Source organism: Sorex araneus, chromosome 8 (assembly GCF_027595985.1).
Source record: "Sorex araneus isolate mSorAra2 chromosome 8, mSorAra2.pri, whole genome shotgun sequence".
NCBI classification, from domain to species: Eukaryota; Metazoa; Chordata; class Mammalia; order Eulipotyphla; family Soricidae; genus Sorex; species Sorex araneus.
In genome coordinates, this window is record NC_073309.1 from 57,344,190 (window position 1) to 57,359,983 (window position 15,794).

Here is a 15,794-nt window from a genome sequence, read left to right on the forward strand (position 1 = left end):
AAGTAAGTACATCAATATGCCCTAGGCACATGATGAGCAGAGGCTAATGTAGTTCACAGAGAATCAGTAGGCATCCTAAAAATATAAAGTTATTGAGCAGGAGAGAGTTCAGTGGGCAGGGCACCTGTCCCTCACCCAGTTGACCGGGATCCTGCAGGAGTGATTGCTGCCTGCAGAGCCAGGAGCAAGCCCTGAGCATGGCCACGTGAGGCCTCAAAACCAAAATAAATAAATAAATCAGAATGTGAAAAATTTCTATTCTAGTTTTGGCCATATTGTCCCCTAAATCTAAAAGACCCTAAACAGTATTAGTCTATGTTTTCCTGGCACAAATTTGCAGCTGGCAGATACCTTGTCATCTATTGTATCCTTGCCTACTATTCTTTTCTGGCTGAATGCTTGCTATCGGAATACCCTACCCTTAGGGTTTTTTGTTCGGGTATGATTTCTCATAATAACCCATCACTTCCTAACCCTAAAGAAGTAATAATGTATATTATAAAGTATGAACACATATTTAATTAAATATATATAAAATATATTAGTAAAAACTTAATGTTATTGCCCATTTCTCCGCGCCCGCACCCCCAGAATGACTGACGAAGAGGATGGAGCTGCTTGGGACACCGGCAGCCCACCAGCAACCTGCAGTATGTGACTTGAGAGTCTCCGCCAGGTCCCCCGTGCGGAAATCTCTCTCTCTCTCCTTCAACTTTTTCCCTGGACTTTAGACAGAAACCCAGAACCGCGCGGCCCTGCCGCGGCCGCGCGACCTAATGTCATCTTAGTATCAGCAGTATGTAATGGTTCCTTCTTAATGGGTCGGACTTTTGTGGGTGATCCTAACAAGAATAGTAAGTATTTTGTTGAAATATTGAAGGCAATCAAAATGGTAGCCATCTCTCTAGACTGAACTAAGCTATATCCCCACGCCGGCTGAGAAGAAATATCCTTCTTTCTCGGGAAGAAACGTGGCGTGGTGTCAAACATAGTGTGATGTCCATTAAGCAAACAGACCTGGTGGCGTGGGAATGGGAAATAAGGGGAAAAATTAGGTACATGGACCAGCGGGACGCTGGTGGTATCTCGAGCCGGAGCCGATATCAGCGCAAGAGCTTTGGTTCCAGAAACTGCTTCCAGACACTCTACTAGACTATCAACTAAGCCAGAGCCCCACGCCGGCTGATGACGGGAAATAACCATCCTCTTCGGTTTTTTTCCCTTTGTCAGACAGCGTGGCGATTACTAAACAGGCGTGAACTCGGTGGCGCGGGGCAAGGGGGAAAAAGAAAAGTTATGTAACAAACAGCAGGACTTAATATCTCTATATGCTTAGTAATGGAGAATTATCAAATGCCTCATTGGCAATAGGACTGTCTTTTTCTTTTTGGGGGGAAACCCCAGCAACGGTAGTGAGTTGTGAGTTGAAACATGGGATGTAATCGAGATAAGCGCAAATGAAGTGAAACTTATCACGTACAAGGGTGGGGACTAGGGAGGTGGGAGGGGGCGGCAGATATACTGGGGGGGTTGGGGATGGAAGATGGGCACTGGTGAAGGGAGGGGTATTTGAATATTGTATAACTGACATAATCCTGAGAACTTTGTAACCCTCCACTTGGTGATTCAATAAAAAAAATAAAAAATTAAAAAACAAACAAACAAAAAAAAACTTAATGTTATTGGTTACTAGGCAATATAAATGATTACCTAGAATCTTTGTTGATTTATTAATGAAATATGTAAGCTCTTTAGCATAATAGGAGTATTTCCCTAACATGAGAGTCTGAGGAAGGTGAAACTGTTACAACTGTCTTGTAGGATTCCATCTCCCTAACCTGCTTAATTCTTCCCCTCTCTCTATCCAATCCGGTCTTCTTCTTGGAAATCTGACCTCCTTATTGGCTAGCCTCTACCTTTCAACTGCCTGCTTTATGACCTCATTCTCCCACCAAACCTACCACCACATGGTAGAATCTTGGGGTTCCGGTACAGTTGTTTGTAAACACATTTGGATCATCACAAGTGACCAGTGACCAATGACCAATCACCATTGACGAGTCATCTGTACTGGACACTTGTGGTTTTCCGATTCAGTGTTCAGACATACTCTCGTATTGTCTCCTCTTCTCATCTACCTTTTGTTGATATTTCCCTTTTGCTGACCATGTCAGGTAAGAAATAATACTTTTCAAAGCTTTTAATTAGATTTCTTATCCCTAAATTTAGTAGTCAAGTAAAAACAGCATGTATTAATGGAAGAAAGTATTCAACTAGAATTTTATGAGCCTCATTTTAGCTTGACTTTGACATTTGCTTTGTGATTTTAGACATTGACTTTCTTTCTCTCAGGTACAAAGTGTTTCCCCTCATTTATTATATTATATATTACATTACATTATATAATATATCATATTACAAAATATAATATAATTATATTTTATACAGACTTTAGAAGCTCACATACATGTTTATATATGAGTGTTCATCCTCTGCGTTTACTTTTCCTTTCAATAGTTATTTTTGCATGATACCATGAAAAAAGGTAAATCAGAGACTCTATTTTGACAGAAACAGAAATCATAGGTGCTGTAGAAAACTGTTAATGTATACCAGGATGCTTTATCTGTAACGGTCTCTCCACTTGTATTTGTACTTTATTATTTTAAATTTAGTGCTATTTAAAAGTGTCTTTGAGTTTTCTATCTTAACTAGGTGATAAGAAAAAATGGGGCGTTGGTAAGGCGTGTGGTGCTGAACAGTAAGGAGGCAAGTCCTCAAAGTTTAGGGTCATTTTCATCAAGCATTGATCAACAGAAGCCTAGAATAAGAGGATGGTATGAGGGAGAATAAAATAGGAAAGAAAGACTATGGAGGGATTTTTCAAGGAAGGGGAAACCGTTTGGGATAGAATGTTGAAGAGAACCAAAGATTTCAAATCAAAACAGAAAGAATATAGTCAAATATGCTGAGAACAAGTCAAAGCAGTTTATTTTAATGACTGCTAGGACTCGAGGGTGCACTATGCCTCGAGTAGATACCAGGAGGAAGAGCAGTTTAACAGAACGGCACGTTGGTGGTTTCTATTCTTATTGTCTCTTAGAACACACTTGGCACTTGGCAGTTTTGAATATAAACACACTTCATAAATGATGCTTCCTATAAATAACGAATAGTGGATATCTAGGGGGATGGAAGAAGCAGAATCTTCAATGTTTTTATTACATTCTAGTTTGTAGGCTACATGTATGCTCTGCCTGTAAAAATAAAGAAATGATATCTTCTAACTTGAATCAGGAGAATTGATTCTTTTGTGTGATAAGTAGGTTCCAAGTTAAAGCTGCTTGTCAACTTCACAAACAGTTTCTTCCTAACACAAGAGCATTTTGATAAAAGTAGACATCTGTTCTTAGATCCTAAGAAGAAATAGAAAAGTCAAGTGTCACATGTCTAATTACACGTTTATCTCGATTGTGTGCAGTCTGAGTTTTCCTACGCTAAAAATATTTAAATTAGATTTTGGTGATCATTTCTTAAACTTTGGGAGTGACATTTTCCTGGTTGATAAAGACACTTGTAATCTAGGTTTTGAAAATAAATTTGAAATTTTTGTGACCATTTTATAAATGGCCCTTTCTGCTTCTTGGGTGATTTACTGAAATGTAATGCTATGTTTAATACCTGTTGTTTGCTGGTTAATATTCAGAGTTATGAATGAGTATCATAATGTAATTTCTTGTACCCATTAAATTTCATTGTGCTTTTTACTCATTTAAAACATATTTTTGCCACCAAATATAATAAATTACATTTATTATATTTTCTGCTTGTTACATAAGTTGCTGGTAAATCTTTTCTGATTTATAGACTGGTAAGGTGTGCACTCAAAAATCGGCTCTTATTGCATCTTTTGGCTACCACTTTTTCAAAAGTAGAATACTGTCTTCATCCTGTATGCATGGCACAAGTTATTAATGAACTTTTTGTCCAGTTTTCTTTGGTTTTGCTTGGGGACCACATACAGTGTGGGTTAGGGCTTACACTTGGGTCTGCTCTCAGACACTATGCTGCTTGCTACATAGGCCAGATTTCATTAATATCTATATACTTCTTTTTCAATTCTGTGATACATATTTTTCATGATTTTTTTCTTTTTCTGTATACTTTCTCCCATGTAAATCACATGAAAAGACAAACTTTAAATATGCATATTATTCTTATAGTTGTTAGTAACTACTTTACAGGACAGCAACTTGACACTGAGAATTTAAATAACAGTCTTCCTTCCAAAAGTACTTTTTGAATAAACTTAAGTACTCATTTTTTAGTAGAATCAGAAACCAGGGTAAGGTTGCTAACCTTCAATTCATCAACTAGATTGAGTCATATGTGAACCATAGGTAGCAGATACAAATTGTGAAAGCCAAATGAAAATCTGGAGATGACAATGGTAATAGTTGTAGTGACAGTAAACGCCTACATTAATGTAAGTTATCTTCTTCCTAGTTTCTGGCATTGTTGTAATCAAGGCAGAGTCCTGGAAAGAAAGTCCACATGCTTAGGTTTCATAAACTGGTAATACATAAGGGACAGAGAGATAGCACAGGAGGGGATAAGGCACTTGCCTTGTATGCAGCCAATCCACTTGGATCTCTGTCACTGCATCCAGTCTCCTGAGCACTACAAGGAGTCACTCCAGAATACAGAGCAAGGAATAGTCCAAGATCACTATCGGGTATTGGTCCAAATTCCACTCCCCTCCCAATAAAATAATGGGAAACCTTGACCAAGTCTCTATGCCATCTCTGGGCCTCGGGTTTCTCTCTTCTCTGATAAAATATTAGTCTCTTAGGACTTCCTAGTTTTAAAATGCTTCCATTCTAGGGAATAATGTATGAGTTAAATAGGAGAGCAAGCTACAGACAGAGCTAGGGCAAGGAGAAAGTAGCCATAAGCAAGAAAACCATGTACAAATATCACTGGAGTCTTCTATAGCTCTGTTTTCACTTTGGGAGCACAGTGCCAAATACACAAAGTGCCAAAGTGTTCCAGACTTTCAACCACCTTAAATTGTTGGACTTTTGGTAACTCAGTTGAATGTTGGTATTACAAGATTCACTATAGCTAAAACTTTAAGTTATTATTGTTTCTCTCAAATGTTGCAGGAGGTTATCAGTCTCACAGCTTTTTTTTTTTTGTCACCTTCTTGTTCCTCACAGAAAATTTTCAAAATCCATCTGTTTGGGGAACTGCATATTCTCTGCAGCTTCCCCTTCCTGTGGTGAACAATGCAGCTTCCCTAACAGGAAGTTTCTGCAACTACTCCAGAGTATCTGCTCCAGCTGGTAGTTCTGCTTGGCCTCTGCCCTCAGCCTCTGGCACCTCTTTCCAACCACTGATGGGTAGTGCCTATCTTGACCAACGTTCTAGCAGAACAATGCTGTGTGGGGTGTCTGGCCAGAGCCAGATGTCCACTTCAACTGCTTCCTACCGGAGTGTTTTGGAGTGGGATATTGCAGGAAGTGCTGAAAAGAATTCTTCCATGGGAGACTTTACTGTGACTTTCACTGACCAAGACACTGCTGTCTCTTCCATGCCGATGGCAGCTCGCTATGAGATAACCTTGGATACCAACAAAACGGTGTCTCTGCACCCATCATGTTCTGTCAGTCTTGTTGAGAGGACACCAACTCAGGTTCCAAATCAGAATCATAGCCTGTCGCTTCCCAACCAGGAAGGGAGCCAGGTGTATTACTATCATCAGGGCACTCAGGGACTTCTCCTTTCTGGAGAACTTGGTCCCTGCCTGCAATCCTATGGCTCCATGACATACACAGGAGGTAGGGGTTCTTCCCTTCAAATTTATAGCAATGCATTTCCAGAAACGGTTATGGTTCTAAAGGAGGTACAGACCCCAAGTAATCGACCACCAGCCTCTACCTCTGGAATCTACTACTCTGTGTCTGCTCAACCTATCACAGAATCCAGTTACCAAGGTGAGTAAAATGGAGAGACAGGAAATCCGGCATCGAATAATTGGGGTCAAATCTGCAAATGGGAAACTGTCCATAGACGGGTGACATGTAAGTTTAATAAACTGAGATTTTTAAATTTATGAAACCTGAAGTTAAACTCAGTTTAAGTTTAAACTCCCCTCACACATTTTACAGCACCTATTTTCACACTTAAGATAAGGACTCATAATGCAGATCGGAAGGCATGATAGGATAATGGCCATGTAGGTTTCATAAAAGAAAACTTCATGAGCATAACAAGGAATGCCACATTTTCATAGTTGGTCAGTCCCCCAGCATTATCACAGTAACAATAAACTCCATTTCTTAAACTCTTGTTTTTGTGATTTCTGAAGACATTTTATAACACTTATTCTGATGGCACCACACTAACTTTAATGTACAAGGAGGTTCTGAGTATACTATGCACTGGGAGATCCTGTCTAAACTTATCAAACCTAGAATCTCTACATGAGCACAGACTTCATGAGGAAGTGGTGCCCCATTCCTTCTCCTATTACATGATATGAACTATCCATATTTTTGGTCATGAAAGTGAAGAAATTGACTATATTATGCCAAGCTCTGTATAGCATTTAATAGTTTACAAATATCTAGTTTGAAAAAACATCTTCAGTTTGGGGGAGGCAGAATGTGGGTCACAGCCCACAGTGCTCAGGTCTTAGTCCTGGCTCTGTGCTCAGAGATCACTGCTGAAGGTGCTTAGGGGACCGAATGTGATCCTGAGGATCAAACTGACATCAGCTCTGCACAGGGAGGATGCTTTATTTATTTATTTTTAAAAAATTTAAAATTTTTTTTAATACTTTATTTTTAATTAGTGAGTCAGCGTGAGGGTACAGTTACAGATTTATACATTTTTCTGGTCATGCTTTCCCCCATACAGATTTCGAGAGCTCATCCCTTCACCAGTGCCCATTCTCCACCACCAGTAAATCCAGCATCCCTCCCATCCTCCCCCATCCCATTCCCCCCATCCCACACTGCCACTATGGCAGGGTATTCCCTTTTGATCTCTCTCTCTGATTAGGTGTTGTGTTTTGCAATAAAGGTGTTGAGTGGCCATTGTGTTCATTCTCTAGCCTACGTTCGGCACAGGGAGGATGCTTTACAGACTGCTATTCCCTTTGTCCCAAGTCTCTTATTTTCAAGTCCAGTTTACACAGAAACTCTTTCAAAAACAAACAAAACCAAGAAACACGGCACCACATGAACGACAGTAAGAACTACAACAGTTACCTCCAATCTCCTAGCACAGGGCCATGTCCACGATCCTTAGAAGAGCCAGTAACGATGTCTTGCCCATTGTTGTCAGGTGAACAATAGTAGTACCACTAGTTGTGTGGAGGGAGTATCTCCTTTACGGGGCCTGATTTCTTCTTTGTTCTTTTGTAGTGATGAATTCCCTGGGGATGGAGGCTTTCCTGGCATTGCAACCTTCAAGTCAGACATTTTGTCTGACACAAATATCAGAATTGTCCGAGTCTTGCAGTAGCAGGAATCAAATACTTGAGAGAAACCCATCACCTGAGCTTGGGGATGTTCCTATAATAGCTGCAGCCAAAAAGAACCTGGCGCTGCCTCCATCTCCAACTCAGGAACAAACAGATAAGAATTTGGATGGGATGAAAATTGGGCTTTCAAAGTCTCTGGATACCTTGCAGACCCCAATAGAAAACCAAGATCCTCCACTGTGCCCTTTAGCAACCCCTGATATCTACCAGCTCCTGGCCTGCATTGACCCTCTCAGCCAGAAGCAACAGCGTGGCACTGAAACTACTGATCAGGAAAAGAATGGTCTATGTTTTGAGCACCCAGGAACACTTGAAAGTGGGAATGAATCTGGCGGAAGTTGTGCAGACATCACCACACTGGTGGAAGATATACATCTTTCCCAGCTCTTTGATTGCTTAAAAGACCTAGATCAATGCAAAGATCTGCAGGTAATGAACACCACAGATACCATCACTCTGAATCAGGTGCACAAAAATTTAAGTGGCACTAAGGGACCCTCCTATCCAAACCGGAAGAACAAAAATAAGGCCTCTGAGCCTCTTGAGGGAGAACCCAAGGCCAAAATCCCGCTAAAAGACCGAGAACGCTTGCCAGGGGAAGAAGTGATTGTTTGTAATGCTGCAGATGGTGATAGGTGTCCTGTGACCATGGCCAAACAGAACAGCAAACCTCAGAAAGCTGCATCCAGCAGGATCAGCAAAACAAAGAGCCATGGGCAGGAGAAGACAAAAAAGGCCAGAGAAAACTCTAAGAAAGTTGAAGAGAGTAAGCAGCCAGGGAACAAGGTCCTGGCAGAAGAGATGCCCACCATTACTGGGATGAAATGCAAGAAAAGTGAACCTGAGGTTTGCCAGGAGGCCTTTAAAAAGCCCCGCAGCTGCCTAGGTGTGCACATGCTGGAGTCTGTGCAAGTGTTTCATGCACTGGGGAAGAAGAGTGCTCAAAAGCCTGGATTCTCCTCCTCCCAGGTCCTGGCTAGCTCAAAGAAGCCCAAAGATTTCCATCCATCCTCAGCTGTCAAACCCTGGCTAGGTGTGACAAAGGATGGAAAAGGTCTTGAGGAAACTCTGGTCAGAGCTCAGAAACCAAGAATCAGTACTGAAGAACGCTCATCTCCATTCCAGTATGAGCTGCTACCTCCTGGGAAGGTCAAACTGGTACCTTTGCCTTTTCTAACCATGGAGAAGCCGCGAGCTCGACCTGTTCCTCAGAGACCACAGTCTCTGGCTTCACATCGTCCAGCTGCAGCTCACCCTGCCAGGCCTGGCTCTACCAACTCAGCTCAGCCAACTGCCTCCAATTCATCCCGGCCAACTACTGCATCTTTGCCAGGTCCTGCCAAGCCAGCTCAGCCCATTTCGACCAACCCATCTCGACCAGGCTTGCTGAACCCTACTAGACGACCTATTCCTCAGCCTGCAACTTCTAGACCTGCTCCCTTCAGGGCAACAGCTAGCACTTCTCTCCAGCGGGAGCCTCTTCCTGTCTCTGTGACCAAGCGCCAGGCTCTACCCAAACGTCAGAGTCAGTTTCTACTCCAAGACTTCCCTTTCCAACCAATTCCATGGAGAAAGCCCAATGTTACTGAGCCAGTAATGTCAAAGCCCATCACAAAAGAGCAAAGACAAGAGCGTGAGGCTATGAAAAGGAAGGCTCAGCAGGAGCGTGAGAATGCTGCCAAATGCACCTCTTTGGGGAAAGTGCAGATTTTTATCGAGAGAGAAAAAGAGATGGACATCTCTCGATACTATGGCTACGTAATGTGAGTACCTGGGAAGGTTGGTGCCACTTTAGCACCAGATGGTTGCCATAGACAAACACCTGAGATGCCATAATATTTCATTCATTCTAATATCTTTTAGTAAGTTAAAGAGATGCATTAAGTTAATAGACTAATAATAAAAGTTCTAAATTTTGAGATGCTGTCAACAGTGTTTGTTATTTGGATGGGGTTGGGGTTGGAGGATGGCATGAGAAAGAATGGGAAGTTAGAGAGAGGACAAAGTGGAAATAGACAAGACTGTATGAAAGAGAAAGAGACTTGTTCCGTGGTTTTAAAGCCCCAAAGAGTAGAAATTCCATGGGCCTGATGATGAGTAGGGGAGGGTCAGAGGAATATTATAGCTGACAGGGCATTTGCCCTGCATGGAAAGGTTGACCCAGGTTTGATCCTTGCAATCCTATATGGTCCCCCAAGTCCCACCAGATGTGATCCTTGAGCACAGAGCCAGGAGTAAGCCCTGAGCACAACCAAGTATATCCCCATTCCCAGTCTCCTCCAAAAATGAATGGGAAAATGGCGTGGTGAGGGGGTTTGATTTAAATCATGAAATTGGAATAGACTGAAGAAGGCGGATGAGTCTAAGATGACCAAAAGAATAGTAAAAATTCTTTCATGCAAGCTGTCTTTATGCCTCACGACCACCTTTGGAACATAAAGAGATTTGAGACACATCTCCAAAGGATTTGGGTGGTCTATCTATATATGGTCATGGCTGGGGTATGCGAATAAATATACTGGGGAAGAAACATACCAGATAGTGGTCAACGGCCCTCAGAGTTATTCAGGGGTGACCGTCATCAGTGACCAAGCCAAGGGAACAGCTGTAGCAGGAATCCAGAAGATCAGCTCCTGGGAGATGTGAAGATAAATCACCATGTACTCAGGCCCGATGGTCAGCGCGCTTAGATGCCCCGTTTCCCTTCATGTTCCCAACAATACTCAGCGCCGGTATTATGGTGCCACTTTGCAAGCGAGGTTCAACAATGTGGTCCATATTTCTATGTAAGTTCTTTGGATTTGCAAACTCCCAAGGTGGCCAAGCCAGCTTTCAGGCCTCAGCACCCTGACACTACTGGAGGGAGAGCTCAAAGTATATTAGCTTGAGAGGCCAGCTAGGTGGTCTTCCTCGGTTCCTGGTGCCTGCAGCCTGATGTAAAACATCGCTTTTTACTGAAGCTCACTCAAGAATCAATGCTATAAATAGCGCTGAGGGCTGGGCCGTGGGAGGTACCGGACTGGGACATGCGCACTAGGTCACCACTCCCGAAGCAGTTGGTAACAGTTCTCCTTTTGACTGGGAAGCCGTTGGTAGGAGAGAGGGCACTAGGAGAGTTATGGGGTGATGGATGAAAAGGAAGGACTTGGGGAAGTCTGACACCGGGACAGCAGATTGTCATCATGGGAAAGTTGGTGGTTTATATGAAAATGTTTTTAGTGAAAAATTGTATTCCATAAATGAGAGGAACAACAAGAATAGGTTAGAACAAATAAAATGGGTTTAAAATAGCAGATAGCATACAAGGCCAGAGATTGCTCAAAGGGCCAGAATTCATTCTGGAGTTCCTTGCTGGATCTTGGGCAGGCAGCCTGGTTCCCACCACCACCAGCACCACGTGATGTAACTCCAAAATAACCTCCGAGTGTTACAGATGCAAGGACTAAAGAAACACAAAGCAAGCTGCCAAACATTGAGAGTGGTGGACTCCTTTTTCTTTTGGGGGGGTCGATGGAAGGGGCTTTAAAGTAATGTGTTTTCAGTATTTCTTTAAGGGGAAAATAGTAACAACACCTTGGCCAACACACGGATTATGACCCAAAGGGGGACTGTCCTGACACCTTATATTGCTACAATGAAAAAGGTAAGGTGTACTATGTTTAGCTAATTTAGAGTTGCAATGAAAAATTTTGTTACAGCCCAACAGTTATTCCCAATTTTCCTAGGTGCTTCTAGAGAATGAATGAAGGAGAAAGAACTTGAACCCTTTTAAAATACACATCTACATAAAGATCCATCTTTTTTGTTGGATCCATCATCTGAGACTAGCTCCTGTGGCATTTGGTATACTTACTAGCTTTGCAAGTATTACCAGTATTTTATCTATCCCATTGTCATCATTGCCAAAACCAGCCACTTCTTCACTACCCATTGACCTCTCCATTGTCTCTCTTCTCTGGTTCCTGGCAACATTCTCCTTTTCTCTTTATGAGTTTGCGTCCTCTGAACACTTCATATACATGGATCCTAAGATATGTGCCATTGTGACTGCCTTTGTCAAAACCTGGTGCTTTCAAAGTTCATCTGTGCTACAGTGTGTCAGCTCTTCATATGACTAATATTCTGTTGTATGAATCTACCGTATTAAAGAGGTTTCCACACTTCATAAATGGACAGAGCCCTGGACATCTCATCTGTAGGCTAAAGGAAATATTGACAGTGAGAGGAGACATAGTACAGAGGGTAGGATGCTTGCCTTGCATGCAGTAGGCCTGGATTGGCTCCCTGACACTCCATATGTTCCTCTGAACCCTGTCAGGAGTGATCCCTGAGCGCAGAGCCAGGGGGAAGCGCTGAGCACCATCAGGTGTGACTCAAACACAAAAAATAAAAGCATTCACACACATACAAAATACAGTCCCGTTCATGTAGTTTTAGATGGTAACAACCTCATGGTGTACACTGGATAATGGCCATTCAAAGAGATCATCAACCCTACAAACGGTCCTTTGTTTAGTAAAAACTTGATTGAATGGATGCTATGGCTGGCGATGGAGAGATTTGGTGCATTATCAGGTGAGTCAATGGCATGGCATTTGTTCTGACAAAATGGAGGCAGAAGAAGATGATGCAGATAGAAGAGAAGGTCATGTTACAACGGAGGCCATGACATGAGTGTATTAGCCACCAGACAAGCCGCGGGCAGTTATCAGAAGTTAAAAGAAAATGCAGGCTAAAGACCTTCTAGAGAGGGCATGTATCCTGGCTGACACCAATTTCTGGCTTCCAGGAGGGTGGATTTTTTTCTTCTGATGTGTAAACTAGCAGATGTTTAGTTAGAGAAGTCACAGAAAACAAAAAAAAACACAACACTGTGCCCCGCTTCCCGCCGCCTGGAGTCCCCGAGACCCTGCAGCTGCCCCACCCCGTGTCCTGCGCGCCCTGTCTCCTGACCTGGCCCCCTAACTGCAGCCCGCCCTCCCAGGTACCGTCACAGACCCTCGGCCACGCCCTCCCCTCCCCCGCTTCCAGCCTGGCTCTTTAACAGGAAGACACTGGGGGCGTGGCCTGTATCTTAGTGGGCGTGGTCTAAAACTGGGCGTGGTCTCCTCTCGGAGAGGCGGCTCAGCACAATAGTTATTGTCTATTTCTTTGAAAATCACTTTAGTCATCTCAAACACTCATGCAAAATATCCATTAGCTTAGTTTTACACTATAAAAGCTGTCAGTGAAGAAGGGAAGTTTAGCACAATCAGAGCCCCTCCTTTCCACAGCAAGAGGGAACAGGAATAGACAACTACAAAGTTCCAATTCTGTACTTCCGTAACAATATGAAGAAGCAGCGAAAATCCCCTCCACAAAGAGAGGGAGAAGAAAAGATTCCAGAAACATCAACAGGGGCTACTCACATCTACGACCTCTCAGATAAACAATTCAGAGAGGAAATCTGGAGGAGAGTCGACCTATTACAAGCAACCATGGAACAGACATCCAATAAGTTACGGGAGGAGATGAATGAAGCACTGCAACGGTCTACCAAGAAAATACAGGAAGAAATGAGAGCAGAAATTTCAAACCTACGAACGGAAGTCACACAAATAAAGGAAGCGGTAGATGAACTAAAAATCTCATTAGATGGCCTCAACAGTAGGATGACTACAGCCAAAGACAGAAGCTTTGTAGCTCATCTTACACCCCCTAGAAGATGAGCTACAGAAAGCTTATAGACAACAACAAATCATGGCCAAAGACCTCAAAATGGCTATAGAATGAATCAGAGCCCTGGGGGATGACTTCAAGAGGAACAATATTAGAATCATTGGAGTACCAGAACCACAGGGAAGTAACCCCAATGAAAAAAACACAGTCAAAGACATCATTGCTAAGAAATTCCCAGAGCTGAAGAAGGCAGGCATCCAGATACAAGGAGTCCAAAGAGTACCAGCAAAAAGAGACCCAAATAAAAAGACTCCAAGGCATATCATAGTCAGAATGACGGATGCTATGGATAGAGACACAATTCTGCAAGCAGCAAGGTCAAAGAAGGAAATCACATACAAAGGAGCACCCCTCAGATTTACAGCAGACCTGTCAGAGGAAACCCTCCGAGCCCGAAGACAATGGTGGGACATAGTGAAAAAACTCAATGAAAAGAGTGCCTCACCAAGAATACTTTATCCGGCTAAACTCTCACTCAAACTCGAAGGAACCATACACTATTTCTCAGACAAACAACAGCTCAGGAACTTCATAGACTCAAAACCAAACTTGAAAGAAGGTCTAAAGGGGCTACTGTGAGACAAGTAGGAGCCCCATAAGAACAACAAATCCCACAGAAAGATGACACAAAACCCCATCACAATAATCTCTCTCAATGTCAACGGCCTAAATGCACCTATCAAGAGACACAGAGTGGCAAAATAGATCCGGAAATTAAACCCAACATTCTGTTGCCTGCAAGAAACTCACCTGAACAAACAGAGTAAACATAGACTCAAAGTCAAAGGATGGAAAACAATCCTGCAAGCAAACAACCCCCTTAAAAAAGTGGAGTGGCCATCCTAATATCCGACAACATAGATTTCAGGTTGAAAAAGATTAAAAGGGACAGCGAAGGTCATTTTCTGTTTATCAAGGGATATGTACAACAGGAAGAAATCACACTCTTAAACATATATGCACCTAATGAGCGACCAGCTAAATATTTAAAACAACTCCTAGCAGACTTCAAAGAGGACATCACTAACAGCACAATAGTAGTCGGAGACTTCAATACGGTCTTATCGCCTCTAGATAGATCGACAAGAAAAAAACTCAACAAGGAAACACTGACTCTGAAAGAAGAAATTGAAGAGAGAGGCCTAATAGACCTATACAGGGCCTTACACCCCCAAAAGAAAGAATACACATTCTTTTCCAGTGCACACGGAACATTTTCTAAAATAGACCATGTACTGGGCTCCAGAACATACCTCAATAGAATCGGAAAAATAGAAATTGTATCAACCATCTTTTCAGACCATGATGCGCTGAAGATAGAAGCTAACCACTCACTGACACGGAGAATCAAATCAAACACTTGGAAATTAAACAATTCAATGTTGAACAATGAGTGGGTCAGGAAGGAAATCAAGGAAGAAATCAAAAAATACTTAGAAACAAATGAAAATGAAGACACGAGCTGCCAAAACCTATGGGATGCAGCTAAAGCCGTGTTAAGGGGAAAATTTATAGCTCTCCAAGCATTCCTCAGGAAGGAAGAAAGGGCCCACATAGACAGCTTGACTTCACGACACAAGACCTTAGAAAAGGACCAGAAAAAGGAACCCAAACCAGATCGAAGGAAAGAAATAATAAAAATTAGAGCAGAAATTAATGACATGGAAACCAGAAAGACAATCCGAAAGATCAATGAAACAAAGAGCTGGTTCTTCGAGAAAATAAATAAGATTGGTAAACCGCTAGCAAGACTCACAAAGAAAGAAAGAGAACCCTAACAAATCGAACCAGAAATGAAAAGGGGGGCATCATAACAGAAACCAGTGAGATTCAAAAGATCATTAGAGACTACTTTGAAGGTCTATACGCCACAAAAAAGGAGAAACTAAAAGAAATGGATGGATTCCTCGATTCCTATAATCTCCCAAGACTGAACAAAGAAGACTTGGAATACCTGATTAGACCCATCAATGTTAAGGAAATTGAAACTTTCAATTTATTAATCACATTTAAGGTGATCAATAACCTCCCCCAAAACAAAAGCCCAGGCCCAGATTGTTTCACTGGCGAATTCTCCCAAACATTTAAAGAAGACCTGTTGCCTATTTTCCTCAAACTTTTCCAGGAAATTGAAAAAACAGGAACTCTCCCAAACAGTTTCTATGAAGCACACATCTCCCTAATACCAAAAGCAAACAAAGACACCACTAAGAAAGAAAATTACAGACCAATATCCCTGATGAACACCGATGCGAAGATCCTCAACAAAATACTAGCAAATAGGATCCAACAACTCATCAAAAAGATCATACATCACGACCAAGTGGGATTCATCCTGGGGATGCAAGGATGGTTTAACATTCGGAAATCAATCAACATAATCCACCATATCAACAAAAGCAAAGATAAAAACCATATGATCATATCAATAGATGCAGAGAAAGCATTTGACAAGATCCAACATCCTTTCATGATGAAAACCCTCGCCAAAATGGGGTTTGGAGGAACTTTCCTCAAGATAGTCGAA

At 42.2% G+C, this 15,794-nt stretch overlaps 1 protein-coding gene across 1 annotated transcript in view; it reads left to right on the top strand.

Annotated features, from left to right (window-relative positions):
• Positions 1-9,316, top strand: part of LOC101542878 (uncharacterized protein C2orf78-like) — a 36,313-nt gene extending 26,997 nt beyond the window's left edge. Inside the window, exons 3-5 of the mRNA XM_055146497.1 lie at positions 2,098-2,174; positions 5,220-5,996; positions 7,431-9,316. Of these exons, the coding sequence (XP_055002472.1) occupies positions 2,098-2,174; positions 5,220-5,996; positions 7,431-9,316 (2,740 nt within the window). The remainder of the gene's footprint in view (positions 1-2,097; positions 2,175-5,219; positions 5,997-7,430) is intronic.
• The last annotated feature ends 6,478 nt before the right edge of the window (positions 9,317-15,794 follow it).